General features: G+C 36.2%; 1 protein-coding gene across 2 annotated transcripts in view; it reads right to left on the minus strand.

The window, feature by feature from the left end:
• Nucleotides 1-1477: 1477 nt before the first annotated feature.
• Nucleotides 1478-23234, minus strand: part of GRB14 (growth factor receptor bound protein 14) — a 109018-nt gene continuing 87261 nt past the window's right edge. Inside the window, exons 6-14 of one of the 2 annotated variants that reach the window (XM_037523430.2) lie at nt 21455-21592; nt 15487-15597; nt 15201-15296; nt 11994-12074; nt 7504-7620; nt 7340-7412; nt 7109-7196; nt 4787-4880; nt 1478-2974 (exon numbers count right to left, since the gene is read on the minus strand). In XM_037523430.2, the coding sequence (XP_037379327.1) occupies nt 2828-2974; nt 4787-4880; nt 7109-7196; nt 7340-7412; nt 7504-7620; nt 11994-12074; nt 15201-15296; nt 15487-15597; nt 21455-21592 (945 nt within the window). In that variant the 3' untranslated portion in view covers nt 1478-2827. The remainder of the gene's footprint in view (nt 2975-4786; nt 4881-7108; nt 7197-7339; nt 7413-7503; nt 7621-11993; nt 12075-15200; nt 15297-15486; nt 15598-21454; nt 21593-23234) is intronic. The other variant, XM_037523432.2, reaches the window with a different exon arrangement.

The following is a 23234-nucleotide window of genomic DNA, read 5'->3' on the forward strand; positions in this document are numbered from 1 at the left end:
GAAATATAGGTGAAACACTACATGACATGCACCTCAAAGACATCGTTACAGACACATCACCCAAAGCAGTGATAATGAGGGCAAAGTTAAACAGCTGGAACTACATCAAATTGAAGAGCTTCTGCACAGCAAAAGAGACAATAGCCAAAACAAAGAGAAACCCCACCGACTGGGAAAACATTTTTGCACACAACACTAATGATAAAGGACCAATCACAAAAATCTACAAAGAGCTGATGAGACTCAACAACAACAAAAAAAAACCAAAGAAAATAATCCAGTTAAAAAATGGGCAGAAGGGCCTCCCCGGTGGTGCAGCGGTTGAGCGCTGAGTTGCGAGGCTGCCCACAGCCTCTGCAGCGCCGGTTCGATCCCAGGCTGCTCCCCAGCCACCGGAGGAGGGTCCCACATGGCGCACAGACCTTTGCTGCCGCCCGCTGCTCCCCTCAGCAGTGTACTTCGGTCCTTCTGCCTGCTCTGCTCCCCGCTCTGGCTCTGGTGAATTCTCTCACCCTCCCGCGCTTCTGACTGTACCCAGTGCTTGTATAAATAATAAAATAAAATAAAATAAAATAAATTAAAAAAAAGAATTGTAAAAAAAAAAAAAATGGGCAGAAGAGCTAAAAAGAAACTTCTCCAAAGGGGAAATGCAAATGGCCAACAAGCATATGAAAAAAATGTTCAACATCACTTGTAATCAGGGAAATACAAATCAAAACTACAATGCCATACCACCTTACACCATTGAGAATGGCACATATTAAAAAAACTGGCAACAACAAATGTTGGTGAGGATGTGGAGAAAAAGGAACTCTCCTGCGCTGCTGGTGGGAGTTCACTGGTCCAACCACTATGGGAAGCTGTGTGGGGATTCCTCAGTCTGCTAAAGATGGAGCTTCCATATGATCTAGCAACTCCACTCCTAGGTATTTACCCAAAGGACACAGAAACATTAATTTAAAAGGGCATATGCACCCCTATGTTTGTAGCAGCACTATTTACAATAGCTAAACTATGGAAACAACCCAAATGCCCAAATATAGATGACTAGATCAAGAAGATGTTATATATATACACAATGGAGTATTACTCAGCAATCAAAAAAGATAAACTCATGCAATTTGCAGCAACATGGATGGAGCTGGAAGGGATCATGCTCAGCGAAATAAGCCAGAAAGAAAAAGAAAAGTACCGGATGGTCTCACTCATAGCAGGAATTTAGAAAACCTAAATAAGGGACCAGGAAAAAGACTAATTGCAATAAAGTAAAAATCAAAATCAACAAGCAACTATAGACCAGAGACACACTACAGTGTGGGGGCGGGGGGAGGAGAAGAGGGATTAGGGTCAGAAAAAGAGGGTGGGAATTGTATGGGGAATATAACCAAAATGAAAATGCATACATTATGCAGAAATGAAAAATGATGTAAGAATTATATAAAATAAAATAATTCATAAAAAAACAAAGTATGCTATTTATATTATTTTATATTTTTAAATAGTGGTAACATTGGTTTATAACGCTGTACATGATTTAGGGGAACAAGTTCATACCTCTTCATATGCATGTCTACACACTACATCCATATTTTAAAATGTTCTAAAAAGATTGTCTTAACTTCCCAACCATATTATTATAAATCAGAGGAGATGGGCAATATTTTGTATGATTTTAATGTTTATTTGACATTTCATTTCTCATATTTTTTAGAACAACGAATATCTTTTCCATAAAAAGTGGAAAAATCAGAATAAGAATTCCAACAAAAATTTCCCAGATTGTCTCAAAGAGGTAATAAGGGGGGGCTAGTGTCTCAAGTGTCCAAAATCTTTGGCTTTTATATTGATTTGCCAAAATAAGAAACTGAAAGGAGATACACAAACTGAATAGTAGAGATTTACCTACTAGGATCCTTATATATTTTAAATCTTTGATTTTACCAATTATGACCTGGTTAATGATCTAGAAGTAAAAGGAACTAAAAAGCCTTCTGGGAGTTATAATATGAGGAAAATGTGAAATATTAAGGTGGTATGGTTATATTGTCATAGATGATGCCACAAGAAGGCATGTGTAAAGTATATAAATCGCTATATTCATTTTCTTAAAATCAAATAGTTTCAACTGATCATTAATAAAAAAGTGCAATGAATAATATGCCACTAATAGGCATAACATCAATGTAAATATTACTGTGCAACTAATGATTTAATAATGTAATACAAGTCATTCTGAAAAAAAAAAAAAAACAATAAATTTTAAAATAATTTTAAGCCACTACTCCAAAATATGATTTGATTTTAAGGTTATAATAAACTCAGAAAAATACAATTTACAATAGATTTTAGATTTATTAATAGCGTGTAGTAGCTTCTTTTAATTGATAATTCAAGTTTTTATCCTATTTCTTCAGTTATTAAAAAAAGTGGTGTAACTGAAATTTGATTTACAGAGAAATCATTCTGAATCCCATTTTCCCCCTATATTTTGTGGTTGGGAATTCTAATAACCCTATAATAAACAAGGACAAAAAGACATTAAAAATAATCCTACTTGAAGAAAATATTACAGTAATATAAAATCACACAAGAACACGAGAAATCATTTTTTCCGAAGTTTAATTTCAACTAATGAATTTTAAATGATAATATAATGTCAATCCAAATCTTTGCTTATCTGCATTGCATAAACTATTTTGTAACTTGTAGATGGAATAGATTCTTTTCACCATGGTAACATTTTCACCCTTATTTATGTCATTCTGTTTTCTTCTTATTTTTCTTGAGTCCTTTTCTTCAATAGTTGAACAAGACATTCCTAGATTGGCTAAAGAGCAATCCTAGCACAATAATGTTTCAACTTGCAAGGAAGAACACCCTTATTCAGTTGATAGAACTCCACCAGCTGGATTAGATCTGTAAATCTTGTATGGCCTTCATCGAGTGTGTGGAACATTTCACCATCATCTTCCACCTACAAGTGGAAAAACAACAAACTAACAGAAGGGCAGAATACCCCAAAGGACAATCACAGTCTATCACACACTGTTGTCTTTATATGCCAAAACTGACAGGCTTATAAAACTAGAGGACAATAAAAAGAATGTTATGGTGTGTCCTCTTCTTTTTAGTAACTTTGTTTGCATTTAAAAAAAGTTCATCTGATCTGAGGATAAGTAGTGTGGTTTCACATTCTGTCTCTAATTCACCCAACATTATGCAGTTGGAATAGTAAGACTATTCTTCATCAATGGACAGTGAGAAATCTTTACTATTCAGTGTACAAGTAAAAGATTTTAATGTTCCCACTTAGAGAAAATTAATTTCCATTTCTAAATGTTATCTACTTCATAGCCTCATTTAGTATATTAAAAATGGGGCCTCCCCAGTGGCACCACGGGTTGAGCGCCGTGCTGTGAAGCTGTCCACAGCCTCTGCAGCATGGGTTCAATCCTAGGCGGCCAGTGAGAATCCCACATGGTGAGCAGACCTCTCCTGGCTTGTCTGCTGCTCCCCTCAGCAGTGTATTTCAGTCAATCTGCCTGTTCTGTTCCCCACTCTGTCTCTGGTGAATACTCTCACCCTCCTGTGCCTCTGGCCTGTACCCAGCTCTTGTATAAATAAATCTTTAAAAAAAATGAATATTCACATAATTTGTCAGCAAATTGATACTGAAGTAATCGAATATAGATGCAATGATAGTTGTCTTTTTTTTTAAGATTTATTTATTTATGATTAAAAGAACTGGGATATAGGCCAGAGGTGTGGGAGGTGAGAGGATTCACCAGAGACAGAGTGGGGAACAGAACAGGCAGACAGACTGAAGTACACTGCTGAGGGGAGCAGCGGGCAAGCCAGGAGAGGTCTGCTTGCCATGTGGGATTCTCGCTGGCCAGCTAGGATAGAACCCACGCTGCAGAGGTTGCGGACAGCCTCACAGCGCTGCGTTCAACCCTTTGCACCACCAGGGAGGCCCTTGTCTTTGTTTTTTAATGGGGGGCAGCACTGAGTTCTTTTAGCATTAAGCAATTCGAACTTGCCAGGAACGTTTGCTCACACAATTAAGAAAATAGGAAAGGTACTTCATATGGACTTAGAATAATTCCAAAAAGAAGCAATTTGAAAGGAAACACTAGCAATGTAGCAGTCTCATGTAATACTTTTGGCAAAGTAGACTAAATCTTTATTATTCCACACTCTGGTTCCAACATAGCGATCACAAGCAGACATACGTTCATGCATGCACATACAGACACAGGTGTGCCGACACACTGGACAACAGCACAAGCAACACAAATCCTAAAGCGAGTTGTGCCATCCAGAAACAGAATTACAGAAAGTTTTAAATGTGCTGAGAATATTTTAATTGTTTTCTAGTTTCAAAGCACCAATGTATCTATCTATAATGATTAAAAACAAAAATACAAAAACAAAAAGATATTTTTGAGATGAGAGGAAGAAAGGACTTTAAAATAATGATTTTTTTAAAGAACCGCTGGTAGAATTCAGAAAGAATCTTTAGTGGCCTTTTAACAATAGGTGGCATGGGGTCTATGCAATATTGCTAAATCATATTTCATGGGAAAAGGGAAATTTAATTTTTACAATTCCTGTATTTCTTATATTAATTCAGGCTTATAAAACTACTTCTGCCAAACTTAACTCTAGTCAAAGCACAAGCTCCCAAATTATATTTAATAAAAGAACCAAAGAAAACCAAAGTTTCCAAAAGCTTATGTATTTAGATGATTTCTAATACACAAATGTGAAATCACAAATTACTTACTGGTATAATTTGAAAGTGCTTTATTTTTTGTCCATGACTCATTGACAGTACGAAAGTTTTGGGGTTACTCTGACTATCCCGTACCAAGAAAACTCTAAAGAAAGAGAAGGAATTTCAATATGTTTCTACATTTACTCATGGATTTTACAGATACATACTGTATACAAATCTAGGAGGTGTACTCATAAACATTGCCGTTGATTTCCTTTACTGTGGTATTATCTAGCGTGGTAAACAATATGTTATAATATAATCTTATGCTATTAAACTACCTTCAGTGCTAAAGGAATTTTAATAGGATGAATGTACAGCTCATTTTTCAGATTATTTGTGCATAATAATTATAATGCTATGTTAGCATCAATAATTAGTGCTATGTCCTTTTTCCCTGGGGAATCAGTATTCCCATGAAAGTCTCCTGTAGGAAAATGAGGCATTAGCACATTGTTATTTTAACTTCTCTATCATATTAACCTTGAACAGAGAAAATTATTGAAAACAAAATCACTTTTTATTCCCCTGTTCTACACTGGATTCCCTTTTTCTTTTTGATTCTAGTTCTTACTGGTAGATACAAAACAGAAATGAATATATTCTAAAAATCAATCTTGGAATCATTTGTTAAATAACTGAGGAAAATATAATAAGTAAAAGAAACACCCTCACAACATGTACTTTAACCTTGAAGAAAGCAGCAGAAAAGCCTCTAAATTGTCAGGCTAGGAAAACAAGACATAGCCTGATGGCCTAAGAGAAAAATGCTGCCAGGCATGGGTTCTTATTTACTGGCGTACAATGCAAGCAAAACTAGCTTTGTGTTAATTGTTGGCAAACAGACTGTGCAAACAGTTCCCACTGGTGACTCCAATACTAATCTCACTGGGCCTGGGCAGAGGCAACCAAATTTGAGCCATCGCATGTCTAATGAGGTTACCCATTTCATTAGTGCTGTGTGAGATTCTGACATTACATCACTGAGAAATGGGACAAAAGTAAGTTTCATTGGTAAATCAAGCTGTAATTCTCTCCCCATTCCGGAGATCACCACTACCACCTAGTGGATTGCTTAGCATCATTGCATCTTTCCAAAGGACACAAAACAAAATTTTAATTAAAAAAGTAAAGATATTACCACTCTTTATATAATTATTTCTCTCTTTTTACAAAAACTGGGTACACAAATAAAGGCAATTATCATCCTCCCAAATATTTCAACCATTTCTATTGTTTATTGTTTTTTTTTATCTCATCAGATAATTTGGTTGATTGTACAAATTTATATCAAAAAACTGTTCCATGCAGAGGAAGTATATTGTAATCTTTGCTTAGAAACTAGAAGATACTGAAATTCTTTTAATAATTTTTTATGTGAAGATTTGAATTTATCCAATGTCAATATTAAATCACCTTGAAATATTTTCACTTTCATCATCATAAACCAACCCCTAAAAGAAAAGATCCCAGTATCTCCACTTGTTTAAATTGATGCTACTCTAATTTCTCATCCAAACCTCAACACAACATTCCTAATTTGTATTGCATTGGGAAGGGGAATTTTGCAATATCTGAATATATTATGAGTGGTATCTGAAATAATGAGTAATTTGAGAAAAAAATTATGTTTTTAATAAAATATTTTATATTTCTCTAGCATTTCCATAGTAGCCCACTAAAAGATAACAGGAGAAATATTCAAGAAGTACTTTTTTATATAGTTTTCTATTACTTTAAGCTGTTCAATTTTAGAGACAAGAAAATAGGAATATAAACAGAGATAAAAAGTAAAACAAGCAGTCAAAATACATAAGAACTACTTTCTTAATTAATAAACCTTGCATTACACTTAAAATATATAACATGTAAGACAATGTCATGACATTAACTGTACTTAGGTACTATATTAAATACATGTTCAAATCAAAATGCTGATACCCAAAATCAGTTCAGATTTGTCCCCATGAATTGATATCTAAGATGATATTTGCACAGGAAGCGCAACTAATAAACACTGGTTAAAAACAGAACATCCTATTCGGTTACCTGTTTATTTATATATAAACACTAAGCACTTATTTACTGGCATACAATGTATACTATGTATATTGGTATGTATGTATCTGGTATTATACTATGTATTTGGTATTACATTATGTATCTGGTATTATACAGATATTGCTAGAATTCAATGTCACCCAAACTTCTATAAAAAATGTCACTTCTGCTCTGTGTCAAGCCAAAGTCAAAACTCCGTACATATTGAATAAGTAATCGATAATTAAAGGTGAAATGAGAATCACTGAATCATTCAAAACTTAGACTTACCCATCTACAAGTCCTTGTTGAATAATCAAACGTTGAGCTTCATCTCTAGAAATTTTGTGGTGAAACCATGGCTGGGACCGGTGGATAGCTGCAGAAAATAGAGAAATGCAAAACTTGGTTTGAAATGATCACAATTTAATTGCATGTATTTTCCACCAAAACAACCCAGTAACTATGGCTGAGCGCACATCTATCCAACCCTTCACTCACAGTGAATGTGCACAGACTTACCTATGTTTGTGGCAGAACTCTGTGAAGAGGCAGTGGGGCTACCATGAGTAGCCAGGCGTAAACATCCTTTTTTCTGCACAAGAAAGGGGAAGAACAAATTTCATTTCTGGGATGAAACAAATTCAAAATCTTAAATATTTTGAATAAGCTGGAGTTACTTGTACCCTCCAAGCAAGTCCTTCTTCAACTGCAACTGAAAGGGCTTCAGTAGGATTTTCTATAACTCTGCTTTTCTGGCCTGAGAAGTCCATTGCTACCAGGGAATTCTCTGATATACTTCTCTGGAAAAAAAAAAACACATTTTCTTACTCAGAAAGTATCTTTGAAATGTATCTTTCAAAAGATTGCCAGCAATAAGTTTCCAACCTAGGATGTGGTTCCAAAAACAGCCAGCTAACAGGAAATTAAAAAGTTAAAAATACACATTAAGATATAAAGGTGCTATGAAATACTTTGGCTAAAATAAGTTACACACTTTTTGTTAAGGTGATTGAATAGAGATTAAAAGCTTTCAAAGTAAGCATGTTTTCCCTTAAAAAAGACATCTGTCCAAATCTCCAGTCAAGAGGCTTATTCAGTTTATAAAAATAAAACTCTCTAAAAGAAAAACTTCAAAAAATCATGGAAAATCCTTAATGCTTATTCCCCACAAGTGAATAGATGTGCAAAAACCCATTACATGGGGTTGTAATGATAAAGGGTGAACTGAACTGCTTCTGGGGGGCTCATGGCTTCAGACCATTTTATATCTCTCCATAAGGATTCAGTCACCCAACTTGGTCTAATACACTATAGTCAAATGTACTCTTGCAATAAGACCTTGTCTACACACAAAAAAACTGGGGAGTTCATTTATCACTGCATCACACATTCCATTTTATGAGCATTTGTTATTTCCTCTTCAAACCATGCTGTAGTGGTCCACAATCTTATTACTGTTCATCTTTATTTCTAGCGATCCAGCGTGCAATCTTTCATTTGTTACAGGAGCCTTTATAACTGACAGCTGCTCTTTCCAGACAGATGCTGTCTCTGTAATCTCTATTTGCTGTCACACCTTACTTTGCCCTTCTCACCCCGTGATCTTCTGTGCTGGGCTGTCGACCAGTTGGATATACTTTTACTTTGCCGACATTAATGAAAAGCCTCCACCTGCTCAAACCACCAAGTAACTAATCTCAATCATAATGATAGCTTTATCCTTATAATATCTACCATCACATGCCAAGATGGACTCTGTAATCACAAGGCCCTGATAACATAAAAATACTGATAGGAAAGAAAAATAAACATAACCAGTTGTTCTTGCTCTCCTCTCTCTCCTTCCAGTCCTCCCTCCCTCTCCTCTCTCTCTCTTCCAACCCCCTCTCGCTTGTCTATAATATCACAGGCCAGAATCTTAAAACAAGCTTGTAATTACTTAATATAAGTAAGGAGGCTATAATATAAATAAGTCTTTGAAGTATTTTCATTTACTATATTAAGTACGTAAGGGAAACACAGGAATATAGTAAATGTTTTCTACTGAATGGCAGGTGGTGGATAAAAAATTAATAGTTTACCTTTGGTGGACAAAGAAATGGAAGGAAAGCAGAATCTGACTTGAACTCAAAAGGTCATTTTCAGCTCAATTCCTTTCATATAGGAAAGTGATGTTGATAACATTCAGAATCAGTGTATTTCTCAAATCTTTGTCCCTTTTTGGAGCTCTTTCTTTTGGTGGGATAAACAGGGCATGCTCTAAATATGGGACCATAATTTCAATAGCATGCTTCTCTTTTTTTAGAAAGAGCTCTGGATATATCCTGGATTATCCAGATGTCATTTTGAGCAGATCCAGTCACTCTTAAGTTTGGATATAAAATACTTTCAGGAAGTGTAGCAAGGTGGCAACCAGTAGTCACACACACTCTGTCACCCTGTTTGAAAGATCTCTATATACCTGCAGCATAGTCCTTAGAAACAGGGCACAGAAATTCCTCCAACAGAGTCCTCTTATTTGCTTCTTATAGAACCACAGAGCATCATAGCTATAACCAGTTCTAGAGTTTATGTATCCATGCCCCTTATTTTGTACTGTAGGACATTACTGACTCAACCAAGGTCACACAGACAGCTTATAGTAAAAGCAGTGGCAACAGACTCTATCCAGGGTTCTTTTCCGTACCACAGACTGGGAGGTACAGGGAAAGTACTGCAGTTTGTGACATTTAGCTCAGGGTCAAGATGAGGGATAATAAGAACTTGAGAACAACTATTTTCTCCCTATTCTCACTCTAGCCAGGAACAAATTAACAGATGCTGCTATAAATAAATCCATTGTTTGCCCTAAGAAGATACCAAATATATTTGGCTTCCTGAAATATTTGCTTATGCCCCTCATTTTAAAGGAAAATATGAATGGTTATTGTGTGTTATATATAGCACCGATGTTCATTATGGTATGAAAAGTTTTCTTCACACACACTTTCTCAAAACATACACTGGAAGAATTTAAGAATATTGTTCCTTTAAAAATATAACTGAGTAAATAAAGTTTTCTGTGTTCACTAAACATAGTGTCTGGATAAAAATCCAGGAGAGGGACACTGGCATCCATTCTATAGCTCACTGATTCTTCCATATATTCTAGAAAGGCTGGGATTGTGTTAGCTCAGTGATTACTTCTGTGAATGCTTCTGATAATCTGGAAAAGGGAGGATACTGTATAGTCAAGGAGATACACAAGTACCTCCTCAAACTTCTTAGTTTCCTTTACAAAAATTAAGAAGAGATATGTGACTCTGAAGTGCTAATTCACTCTGATCATAACAACCTCCACACAGAACAGGCCACCTGACAGAGGCACCTAGACCTCGGCATCTTCAATCTTCAATTAGCAGTGTATTTTCCTCTGCATGGTGTGGAAGAAGGAAAGCTACACTAACCAAACTGCCCTGCACATAACATAGTGATCAGCAGTAGAATTGCTTTCAAAAGGGAAGAGACAAGAATAATATCATACTTATATGCTAATGACAGTGATGAGGCTAGAAAATACTTTGCTTATAACAACTTTGTCCTATCATTGAGAGGACACTAAACAATAATAGCCTCCAAATCTATGGCTGCTATTAACATGCCCATCCTGCTAACTTTACACACTAAGGGAAATTTAGGAGGATTTAGAAAAGGATTAAGATAATAAAATTCATTATTCTTCACAGATATATATGGATTGAAAGATAAGGGTAAGCTGACAAATTGTAAAAGTACTCACCTTAAAGCAATTGCTTTTATGAAAATTCATTACATTCCTTAGTTTCTTATTTTAGGGCTTAAAAGTAATAGGATACAAAGATGAAAAGTTATTCTTTCACAACTTAAAGTGATAGAACTACAGAATTGGAGTTCTTTTTCCATATTAGTCTATCAGGCTTCATAATCAACATTATTTCACGCCTCATTCCTAGACTGAGCATTTCATCTGTTACATTATATGTGGGAAATGCGCCTTTCTTGGTCACAGCCAAGAAGAGCATATTTTTAACCTAAGTGAAAATGCAGCACGTTAGCTGACTTGTAACATAGGCGCATACATCTGAATTCTTAATACACTCAATATTAAGGAGGACGAGCAAAAATAGCAGAAAATAAACTTTAAGTTCAGAAATAAATTTGTGTTAATGCACAGGAAAGTAAAATTAGGCCCTAAAAAACAGAAAAGATGTGTCTGTGTGTGTCTGCAAATATTCAAGTTGCATTTGTGTGTATCTCAGAAATGGTGCTAGACTTAATGTAATGCACGACCTATATTTCAGCTTGCAGTTTTTAGCTTTCCTGGAGAGAGCAGTCTGGTTTTGAAGGACCTGGGACTTTGAAAGTTTTATTGTTAGAAAGTCAAAATGTAAGAGCATAGTGTGGCATTTAAAATTCCAAACCACTGACAATTTTATACCAGGTTATGACAATCCAAGAACTAACATTAAAATAAATTAACACACAACCAAAATCTGTAATTAATAAATCATCTGAAATCCCAAGAAAAAGGTTCTATAAATTGTTTTATTAAGATCCAATCACCAGGGCCTTTCTGATGGCCTAGGGGTTAAGTCTCAGTGCTACACATCAATAGCCCACAGCTGCAGCCTGAGTTTAATCCCTAGCCAGGGAGTTAACACACATTGTGCAGCAGGCCTCTCCTGTGTCTCCCGCTGCTCCCCTTAGCAGTATATTTCAATAGATCTGCCGGTTCTGCTCTCCACTCTGTCTCTGGTGACTCATCTCATGCCCTGCACCCCTGGCCTATACCCCAGTTCTTCTATGAAAAATATATAAAAATAAATAAAATCTTTAAAAAACTCCAATCATCAAGTGCTATAATGATACAGAATGACTCACATAATTCTTTAAAATATTTAAAAATTTTCTTTAAAGTATCTATATTAATTGAATACTTCTTGTATACTCTACTGCTGTGACTTTATAATAAAAGCTGCAATCATATAAAATACATGAATAAATATTTCACTATAACATTACAGTCAGAAGGCACCAAAGAGTGACTCTACTTGACCAGAAGGAAGTAACTCAAATGTACTGGGATGTACATTTCTAACAAATTAATAAAATGTAAATATAAAATAAGATATAGGTACAAAAACTTGGTCCGTACCATGGGTGATATACTCTGAGAACTGCAGCCACTTCTACCTTGATATGGATGCATGTAATTCTGGTACAGTTGCATGCCATACTGCAGAGGAAATAAATAAAAGCACATTCTTACCATTTTTAATACACATAAAATTTGTTTAAAATAATCAATACTTTTATTAATTACACATCATTAATATAAAAAATAAAAATTATAAACTATCTTTAAAACAAATAAGCAACCCAAAATTTAAAAGGTAAACTTTTAGTTTTCTACAATGCTACAATTAAGAAGTATTTTTTTTCTCTTGGACCCATACTTAGCACACCAATATAGAGATCTGGAACTGACACTCCTACTCATTAATCCTAGCACCAATGGCTCAAAAACCACTGGGAGTAGTACATACCTAATAGTAAGGACACTCGACTGGGAAGGGTACCAGGTTTATGGTACAAATACTACAAAAACCTTACACATCTTAAGTAAACACAGGTAAAATTCACCATAACTCTTCAGTGACAGATTGAATAACATTTTCTCTCTGGCAAATTCACAAACTAGGCCCTTTGTTGAAGATTCTTGGCACTCTATCACTGGTAACAATACTCTTATGACACCATTCAATTTGGGTCTTTAAATTCAGGGAAATCAAAATGGTGAGTCATAAAATAAAACTAAATGCTTTAGACAGGATGCAAGCAGTAAGTTTGCTCTCCAGAGGTAGCTTCCTACGAAATTGGCTGCCAGACTACAACTGGAAAGCAGAGTGAATTATTACTCTGAGAGGCACAAGAATGCCAGCTTCCAAGGTTTATCTTGCAAGGTTTCCACCTGAAACTGTAAGATAATCCCCTCAGAGTTAAGTCATGTTGTGAAAAAAACAAAAAAAAAGGGGGACAAACAGGTTTTCCCCCCATTTTTTGGCTACACTGAACAATTCTCTCCATTCCATGGAGCCAAAAAGAAGTTCAAAATAGAACCTAGAACCTACACAAGAGATTAAAGAGACACCCTAGAATCCAATCTTACCCTTAGAATGATATCCATTTAAACATTCCAACAAAGCTGATTTTCTACTAAAGACTATTTCCTTAAAAACAATGACAGCCAAGTGGATATATTTAGTAATTAGGCAGAAAATCAGAAGGTGGTGAACACAGTCACTGTTTTCCAGATCTTGCTTTTAACAAGAACACAAACCCACACTCATATTCTGTGTTGACTTTTTATCCAATTATTTCCCAATTTCTAGAAGTTATTTTTTTTTAATTTAAGGTTTGAGTGACATTAATGGGATCTAATGAAACATATTTTAAATCAACTCAAAGCCCACAACAATATCTTATAAAAGAAGATGGGAAAGCTTAATTCCTAGTCAAATCCATTTTGGAGAACATACAGTAACCTTTAACCAACACTTTTACAAGGTGCATGCTGCTTTGCCATCTTTTATTTATTTGCAGTGAAAAGCCTGCCACCTACTAATAAGACTGTTTTCTTCAAAGATGTATTGTCCCTGGTACTTGGAGTGTTAGGTAGTTGCTTCTGTGCTGCTGGAGGCCGTTAGTAGGCATTTAATTCTGGCTGAGGCATATGGCTTGGGTCACCAAACATTTCCCTATCCTATGGAGGGGCAGATAAGGGACCAAAACATGTGTGCGAGAAGTTTAGCAGAGTTCTAGCTGAAGGGGAGGGAAGGAGACAACATGTAACTAGTATACTACATAAGCAAATCTCCTTTTTTTACGTCTCAGACTTTCTGTAATTCTATATGTAATTAGATTCCTCCAAAGAGAATGTCAGTATCTTTATCTGATGCTACCTGAAGAATTTATGTGTGTATGAGGAAAAGAAAGGGACATAAAAAATAAAATAAGAGACCGAATTTTGGGAGGAAGCGATATTTAATAAGTACAATCAACATAACACTGACTAGTTTCTTCCTGCTCTTCCTTATCCCAATGATAAACACAATAGACAGCCAAAGGGAACAATCAAAAGATAATCTCTAACACCAGGAGTGCATGGTTGCACCAGCCAGGGGGATCAAATGTATTGGTTGACTGACTTTGGAAGGGAGGAAGACAGCTTCCTGGGTACAGAGTTTCCTTTTGGAAATGTTTTGGAGGTTGCAAATTTTGAATGTACTAAATAGCATTGAACTGTTCACACTAAAAATAGTTAAACTGGTTAATTATCAGATAACAAGGCTGGAGGGCATCTCCTTTACCAGTTTAGTCCGTTTTCCAGAAATCTGACCAAAGAAGAGAAACCAGAGGCCTCAAGGCCATAACTGTTATTGGATAAAGTACAGAGTGTCCTTCTGGAATGTTTCGGTGATTGTAAATTTTGAATGTATTAAATGTCTCTGGATTGTTCACATTAAAAAATAGTTAATTTGATTAATTATGTGAATTTCATCTCAATTTTAAGAAATAAAAGAATAAAAGGATACTTCCAACTCTAGTTTGACAACTAGAAATTCTAATTCTGCCCTTTTTCAAAAAGAAATAATTAATAATTTGTGTAATTTCAAAATTAAAGCTGTGTTAAATTTACTAGTATGCAAGTTTGAAAAAAAATATGTATTTTCTATACATTCTGAAACAAACTAGTTCTGTGTCCTATCTCTCTTTAGGACATTCTTATCTCTTTTTCAAAATGGTCAGTCACAATTATGCTTATGAGGGCTGTAATTTTTACTTAGCTCAAAGGTAGATGATTTAATTATATATCTATAATAAAAGGTACACAATAATTTGATTTTAATTATTAAAGTAGAAAAAATTTAAATAATACTTAAATGAAATATAAAACAGCTACACTAAATATAACCAGGTGGACACATTTTAAAATCTATTTCATACGGTTATTGATGGCAATATTTTGAAAATGTAGATTAAGTCATATACAGAAGTTTTGGTCAGTTATACTTGCTATAGGTGTAATACTAGTACAAAAATAAAAATCAGCACATTTCTCAAAATGGAATTCTTACTCTGCACACAAAGGATAAATGTATTAGGTTTTTCTACTTTACTCTGCAAATGTTTATCTAGATAAAAAAAAATAAAATACACACATTTGGTGGTGGTTATTTTCTTCCTTCTCAAACACCAACATAGATTCATCCTGAGTCTTTGCCTTTTGAAATACAGATACTTTCAAACTTCTATGGTACTCACAGCATTTAATAGAAATTCACGCCTGCAGCGAGATTACCTTAAGCAATCTAATCGCAGTCACCCAGCACGTCCTACTCTGCTCTTCTTCTGCACAGAGCATTTTCAGGTCTCGGGGCCCTCCCGCTTTGTTAGGCTAGAAGGCCACAGCACATTGTTTATCGTTAATGCATATCTTGAAGGTAACACCTGTTGAAATAAAAGTCACTAAAATTCTCCTATATATGAGAGAAAGCTGTCTCTTTTAAACGAAATTAAAAGAAACTCAAGCTTACCTAAAAAGCTGATGCTTGCTTTATTCATCTATCAAAATACTAAGCCTGTACCTTAAAGCAGAATCCATAGTAAGTCGGTGCTCCATGTTTTTTTTTGCGTGCCAGTGACACATAAATATCACTATTGCCAAATTCGCTGAAAAACTGCAAATGCCGTGGTTCCTTAAAAAAAATATATGTGAGGGTTGAAATGCAAATTTTTTTCACACTTCTTCTTTTGTATTTCCATTATATTACATAACACTAACACGTTGGGGAAAGTTATTCTTTATAACATCACAGAAACAAAAGTAAGGATAAACCAAATCACTACCTCTTTAAATAACAAGGAGATAGAGATAATATTTAACTGGAGAACTGGCAGTTTGTTACTTAACCTCCAATATACAAGAAAAAACACTTGCCATTTTAAAATTATTCTCTTAGCCACCACTTAAAGCTACGCAAAGAAGAGAAGATAGCAAAAGAGGGCTTTTGAAAATGTTTTCCTTGTCCTGGTTTCAAACAATGGTAATTCAACAAAGGGAAGAAGGTTGGTTTGAGCTTCTGCAGCTGGTAGAAGGGGAAAAATTCCTGCTTCATTCAGTAATGATCACCCCTCACTTCTGTGTACTGCGTAATACAATACAGCAAGCAATGTGACAGGAAGCTTGACTATCTTCTTTACAAAAAGAAGGAAATCAGTACAAAGGAGTTCAGGGAAATTAGCTGGTAGTAAAATCTGTCTGATTTTTAAGGCAAAGTGGAATCATGAACAGCTATTTCTTCTCTGGGAAATCCATGAGATTTAGAGCTGATCATGGGAAATCACTGGGTCATATTATTTTGTGACACATTTAATAACCGGGAGAAGTGCTTAATTCTGGGGTTGAATGTGTAATCAAAACTGACCACAATGCATTTGTTTCTTTAAAATCTTGCTACTAGTAATGCTGTCCCAGACCAGCATATCAGTGACACCTGGGAGTCTATTAGAAATGCAAAATCTTGGGGCCACCCCAGACCTACTGAATTAAAATGTGCATTTTAACAAGACCCCAGGTGATTCATATGCCCTGAACTTCGGAGAAGGAGTGCTTAAAAAAAAAATAACTGAAAACAGAACATTCAGCTGCTTAAGCAACCTATTCAAATCCAAATCCAAAGGAATTTCTGCCATTTGCCAAAAGGCTCTTTCGTCCCTGGTGACTGAAGCAAGAGTTTCTGTGTTTGCCACCATTTCTTTCTATGTCACTGTTGTTAGTCATCTGATTTAATGAAAGGCTGTACTTAAAGACTCCATAAGAGAATAAGTCAGAAAAGAAAATTGTTAATAGAGACCTAGGCTAGGCTCCTTGGGATAGAGAAGGGAGAAGAAAGGCAGTCTTATTGTCAAGGTCTTTCAAGCTTTATTACTTGATAGAAACTAATTTACTAGTACAAAAAAAAAAAAAGATTTCTATGAAGATGGAATAAAGCTGTCCACTGATATTGTAGATGTCAATGTAGCTGAGTCATTTTGACGTGAGAAAACCACAGTTTAAAAAAACACAGAGAGGGAGTACGAGGCAAGATGACTTTCTTCTCTTGACTGATTTTTTGTTCCATTGCTGGAGACCTATCGGGGGCTATGACACTTCATGACAACAAGGCTGAATAGGCATGGGTAGCAAAATCTAAGCATGCACATGTGAAGATAACGGGGCAGCTGAAGAAGAGGATAGAGGATACTTAGACATTTCTCTGTAGATATAAGTCATAAGCACATCTCTAAGGCTTTAAGTAGTGGCTCTCCTCTATCTTCCATACAGACTACATCTTTAAAAGTAAAATAAATCAAAACCCTATCCATAGAAAGAGGACAGAAAATGGCCTCCTTGCCAGGTAGAATATTTGACACTAGAAAATCTACATAATTTATGTCAAATTGAGGTTATCTAATAATTCAAATTTCTTTTTTTTTTTTTTTAGAGGAAACTTATAGTTTCATGGATAGACCATAGCACATGAGTTCATTAGGCACAGGCCTGAGAGAAGAGTATTCTGTATTCACACACAGCAGCCAGACACTATGATGAGGAGAGCTAAAGTATGATCTGAAAATAAGAGTTCCAATGTCAGATTTACCTAGTCAAGAAGATCACTGCAAGGATAAAAGCATAGATCCAGAGGAAGGAATAAGAGCAGGTTTATTATAGAATGGGTAAGGAAGAGGGAAAAGAGAATAAATATATAGTAGGCAGTAGATTTTAAGGGGCAACCTGAGGAAGCAGTTAAGAGAGGGAAATAATGAGACACTATTGTAATAGAGTGATCCCCAGGGAAAACGGAGGTGCCAGGTTCCCTGCCCCACACAAAAAAAGGGTGGGACTGAGCAGGGAAGAGAAGAGACTGGAGAAGGTAGTGGAACGGGGTGGTCCCCAGGAAAGGGGGAGGTTCCAGGTTTCCTGCCCCACCCAAGGGAGGGTGGAGCTGAGCAGGGAGAGAAGAAGCTGCAGAGGAGACTGAGGAAGGAAGCAGGATGGAGCCAGAAGGAGACCTGGAGGAGGCACACAGAGCCGAGAGACACGTGAAGAAACTGCGCTTGTCTTTTGGTAGTGGACGGGGTGACATAGACGTGGGTGAGACCCGTGTGGAGGTGACAATGGCAGCATTTATCTTGATTTTGATTTTGCTCTTCTCCTTCTGGGCTTGTCTGGTTGTTTCTGACCCTTTTCTGTGGGTCCCCACTGGAAGATGCTTTGGACTTGTGGCAGGCTTTGGGGCCTTGCTCTGGGCCAATCCCATTTGGATGGAGTTTTTTACCCACGAGGGAATGGGTAACTTTGGGTGCTTGATTTAGAAACTAGATTCTTTGCCTTTCCTGTATTGTTTCCTAACTGTATTAAAGTTCCTTCCCATTTAAGTCTCATGTTTTGTGTCAATGCAGCGGATGGCAGAACCCTATATAGAATAGGCAGGTTTGCGGGGTTTGGGGTGCCCCTCTCACTGCCCTGTAACAGTAGCAGGATGCAGAGCCAGAAGAAAACTGGAGGGGGCACATGGAACAGAGAGACAGGAGAAGAAACTGCGCTTGCTACTTATTCCTAGACTGGTTGAAACAGATGTGGGTGAGAGACCCATGGGGAGGTTAACAATGGCAGTGTTTATCTTGATTTTTATTTGTTCTCTTCCTTTCAGACATGTTGGGCCCCTTCTACCCTTTTTCTATGGGTCACCACCAGAAGCTGCTTTAGACTTGTGGCAGGTTTTCGGGACTCAGTGGCCCTGATATGGGTCAACCCTGTCTGGCTGGACATTTACCCACAGGGGATGGGTAACTCTTGGTGCCTGATTTGGAAACTATATTCTTTGTCTTTTCTTTGTTGCACACTAATTGTAGTAAAGTTCCTTTCCATTGAAGGTCTTACTCACTAGAGTATGTTTTTTCTTAATACAGTGGATGGCAGAAGCTAGAGTGGGCAGGTTTGGGGGTTTTGGGGTGCCCCTCACCCTGCCCTGTAACACTATCACATCTTCTAGTGAAGAATCACTAGAAAGACAGTGAGATCAACATGACTACTAGATTTAGAAACCACTGTTGTTTGATGTTAAGTAAAAAAAAGATGATCCAGTACACATTTACTTAAAAAGACTGTTACAAGTTTTGTTTTGGTTTTTTAATTGAAGTAATATTGATTTACATTGCTGTTTGTGTTTTGGAGACATAAGATGCCCCCTTTCTGGTGCTGTTAAACTAGGGGTCCCACCACGAAAGCACCCATAGTCCACCACCATAGCCCACAGTGTCACAAGTTATTTAATGCAATTAGAACACTGGGAAAAGGAAGTTCATTGAAATAGTTAAGAAAAAGTCTAAAACCTTAACTATGAAAAAGGGTAATTATTCATCCCATCATTGTCACAGACTAATTTGAAAAAAATTAAATGCATCTAAATGATAGACTATTATCAGCCAAACAATAAACACTTAATAAAAGATTCAGTAAGGGGATGGTTACTAAATTAGAGGAGCCCCATTCCAAGAAGTATTGCACCACATATACCTCAAAGAAACACATATTCACACACAAAATTAAAGGAAACAATATATTCGGAAAAAAAGGAAATTATTCACAACATTTGGGGAACATACAGAAGAGACAAGTACTATTCCTTTCAGGTCATATCTTATATTATGACCCCTGCCTAAATAAGGGGTCTTCATTATTAACTGTGTTCTGGGCATTTACATTTGGATACTTCACCTTCAGCACAATATATCTAGAACTAAGTTAATCTTTCTTCTAAGACAATGACTTTCTAGCAAATATTCTATTCCTATTTGTTCCACTTATTTCTTTTTCTCTAAGTCCATTTTCTTCTTCTTTTCCCATCTGTCAAGAAAAAACAAAAACAAAAAACCCTGGCCATTTACCATTTAATCTATCCCTTTATTCCTTTCTTCATTGTTCATCCTAGGTTAGACTCATCACCTCCATCCTGGGTTACTGAAATGATCATCTAAGCCTCCAGTCAATCTCTGTGTGTGTGAGAATCTTCTCTCTCTTCCTCTCCCCCCACCCAGAGCTCTCTCTCTCTGTGCCTCCACTCTCTGTCTCCCTTGCTCCCACCCCAACTCTTCCTCTTTCTACTTGGTTTTTAACCTACCTATGGTCATACTAATCTTCTTATGACTTGATCATTTCATTCTTTTTCTCAAAATTTTTCACTGGCTTCCTGTAGTGAGTTGAATGATAGCTTCCAAAAAGATATGTATATGCCCTAACACCAAGAAACTGAATATTCACTTTTTGTAAAAAAAAGGTCTTTGCAGATGTAATTAAGTTGGATCAAGAGATGAGATCATCTGAGATTATCCTGGTAGGCCCAAAATTCAGTGAGAATTGTCCCTACAAGAGATACACAGAGAAAGAGGAGAAAGTCATGTGAAGACAGAGGCAGAAATTTGTATTAGGCAGTCATAAGCAAAGGGACACCTGGTGCCATGACTAGCCAAGACAGAAAATTCTATTGAAAAGTTAATGGATCAAATAATGAGAATGAGAAATAAATAACGGATGAACATTTCGAGCATCAAAGGAAAATATGAGTTTACAGACTGAAAGTGTATGTTAAGAATCAAGCATGATTTAGCTGAATATGTTTGAACACACCTACAAATATGAGAGGAAAATTACTGAACACCAATGTTTATAATAACATTGAAAAGCAGCCAGAAAAAAATGACAGCTTATCCATAAAGAAGCAACAATGTTGTTTCTGACAACAGACAAATGAAATAAAATTAAAATAACCTCATGAAAACTCTCAAAAGTAGTCTTACTTAAAAGATATCAATGAATTACATTAAAGTCAACACTTCCAAAATAGAGACCATATGTCACAGCTGACATCTTTTAGACTACATAGAAACACAGACTACATAATGCTGAGCACTGTGGGAATTAACATACGTGATACATAAGTGATTGTATACATGTACATGATATCTACATTGTGTATGTCTAGGTAACTATATGCATAGTTAGATATATACAAGCACACAAATAATTACATCTACCCTTGATCACAATATGGTAACTTCCTTCAGGAATTTACAATCTAGTTAAGGAGATGAAACTAATACACACAACAGAATTAAAGAGCAGTAACAGACTCAGCTGGGTGTTACTAACTCCATCAACATCAACTGAAGTCCAGAGGTGGGCAAAATCAGTAGTGTTAACCATGGTAAAGAGAAAAGATGTGGCCTACATTGGGCCTCAAAATCTGCAGCCTAGGATAAGGAAAAGGGATGAATCAATGAGGGAAGAAATGAGCAAGGTATATGGTACTGAACTATGAGCATCCAGATTCCATCAAAGGATTTATGTTGAAATTAGTGGGAAATAAAGAATAATATTTAGTTTTTAAGCAGATTATGAAAATGTTTGGCATAAAAAAAAGATCAGCCATTGAAATCAAGTAATAAAGTAGAACCCATTTTAGCTTACAACTTACACATGATTCATAATATAGCACAGATATTTCAATTTACCTTTGATGTCCCTTTAGTAGAAAAATATAAACCAGATCTTCTTAGAAGGAAATAAATCTTTTTCCAGGACTTCTTTCCCTGTTCTTTTGCATGTAAGAAGCCATGTATTTCAGGATATGTGCTTGAACTCAGAAACATCTGTAAGAAAAATCCAAACTCTCAAACTTTTTGAATAAATGATATTGTATCCTTATACCAACCCTGTGAAGATTTCAAATATAAATGTAAAATCAAATTGTTGATACCATTTATACACTATTACAGAAATGACAATTTATATAAACACAAAAGAAATCAGTCTTTCAAAAACATGAGGTAAATTCCACATGAAACTATATTCATAAAGTATACATTCTAAATGATCAAAACTTCGCAAAACACAAACATTATATGCTATTTTAATGTCCACTTGAAAAACTGGATTTTAGTTATGGAGTTATGTCTTTATAGTTTTCAGCCTTTCCTATGATTTTCCATGAGATTACTTATCAACTTCAATGTCATTCTGGTATAAAAAAGACTAGAGGGCCTCCCCTGGTGGCGCAGCGGTTGAGCGCTGGGCTGCGAAGCTGCCCGCAGCCTCTGCAGCACCTGTTCGATCCCCGGCCACGGGAGAGGGTCCCACATGGTGCGCAGACCTCTCCTGCCGCCAGGTGCTCCCCTCAGCAGTGCATTTCATCAGTCTGCCTGTTCTGTTCCCTGCTCTGGCTCTGGTGAATTCTCTCACCTTACTACGCTTCTGACTGTACCCAGTGCTTGTATAAATAAATAATTAAAAAAAAATCTTTAAAAAAAAAAAAAAAGACTAGAAGCCTGACTCCAATTATTTAATTACTAAGCTTGTTCAGCAAAGTTCACCTCTTTGATAAGGGTGAAGCAAATGATCTCTATTCTATCTGCCATAATTCTATGACTGGTTTTGTTTTCCAAAGAGAATGGCAACAATATCTTTCACTCCACATAGGCTACTGCAATGTGATCTTGCCAGTGAACCAAGAAGAGGTGTCTATTTCTCAGGTCCCTTGACTATAACCAAGACTTATGACTGCTTTGACTAAAAGAATATGGCAGGAGTAATAGTTGGCTAGAGCCAACTGACATCCTTAACTGGTTGGATGGTTTCCACTACTTAACTCTTGGAAACCTGACTTGTGAAATGTGACTACACTGAGACCACTGTGCAGTAAAAAGCCCCATGCAACTGGAAAAGTCCTGGAGGGTGATCAATATATGAAGAAAGAGAGTCCATGGAGCACAGGCACACATAGTGAAAAGCAGGGGATCCTCAAGTTCCCACACCTCTAGTCCTTGCGCCTCAAGAGATAATCCACACAGCTAACCCCATCCCAAATTCCTGACCCACCAACTTGGCAAAATGTGAGTGGGTACTTAGTCCATTAATGTTTAGAATAGTTTGTTACACAGTAATAATTAACTGAGGCAGGGAACATTGTTAGTGAGGAAAAGAAGAAAGAAAAGGAATAGCTCTGAGTGGCTGTGCTGAGCATCCTTAATAAGACAGTGGAAACACATTAGTGTTCATTAAAAGCAGAAGCCACATGAATAAACAAATGCAAAATGGAAACACTGAAAGTAAGAAAAATTATTAGCTTAAACAATGTAACACTTTAAAAGGCTACTGAGGGAAACACTGATAGTAGGTATTTGTGTTTTTTTCCAAGTAAATTACTTAAAAAAAAATTTTAACTTAATGAGCCACAGTTATTAATTAATTGACATGCAAAACAGGGAAGTCGTTTTTTTAGTTTGAGTGCTTTCC

This window comes from Talpa occidentalis, unplaced genomic scaffold (assembly GCF_014898055.3).
Source record: "Talpa occidentalis isolate TD23 unplaced genomic scaffold, MPIMG_talOcc4v2.1 talOcc4.3, whole genome shotgun sequence".
Taxonomy (NCBI): domain Eukaryota; kingdom Metazoa; phylum Chordata; class Mammalia; order Eulipotyphla; family Talpidae; genus Talpa; species Talpa occidentalis.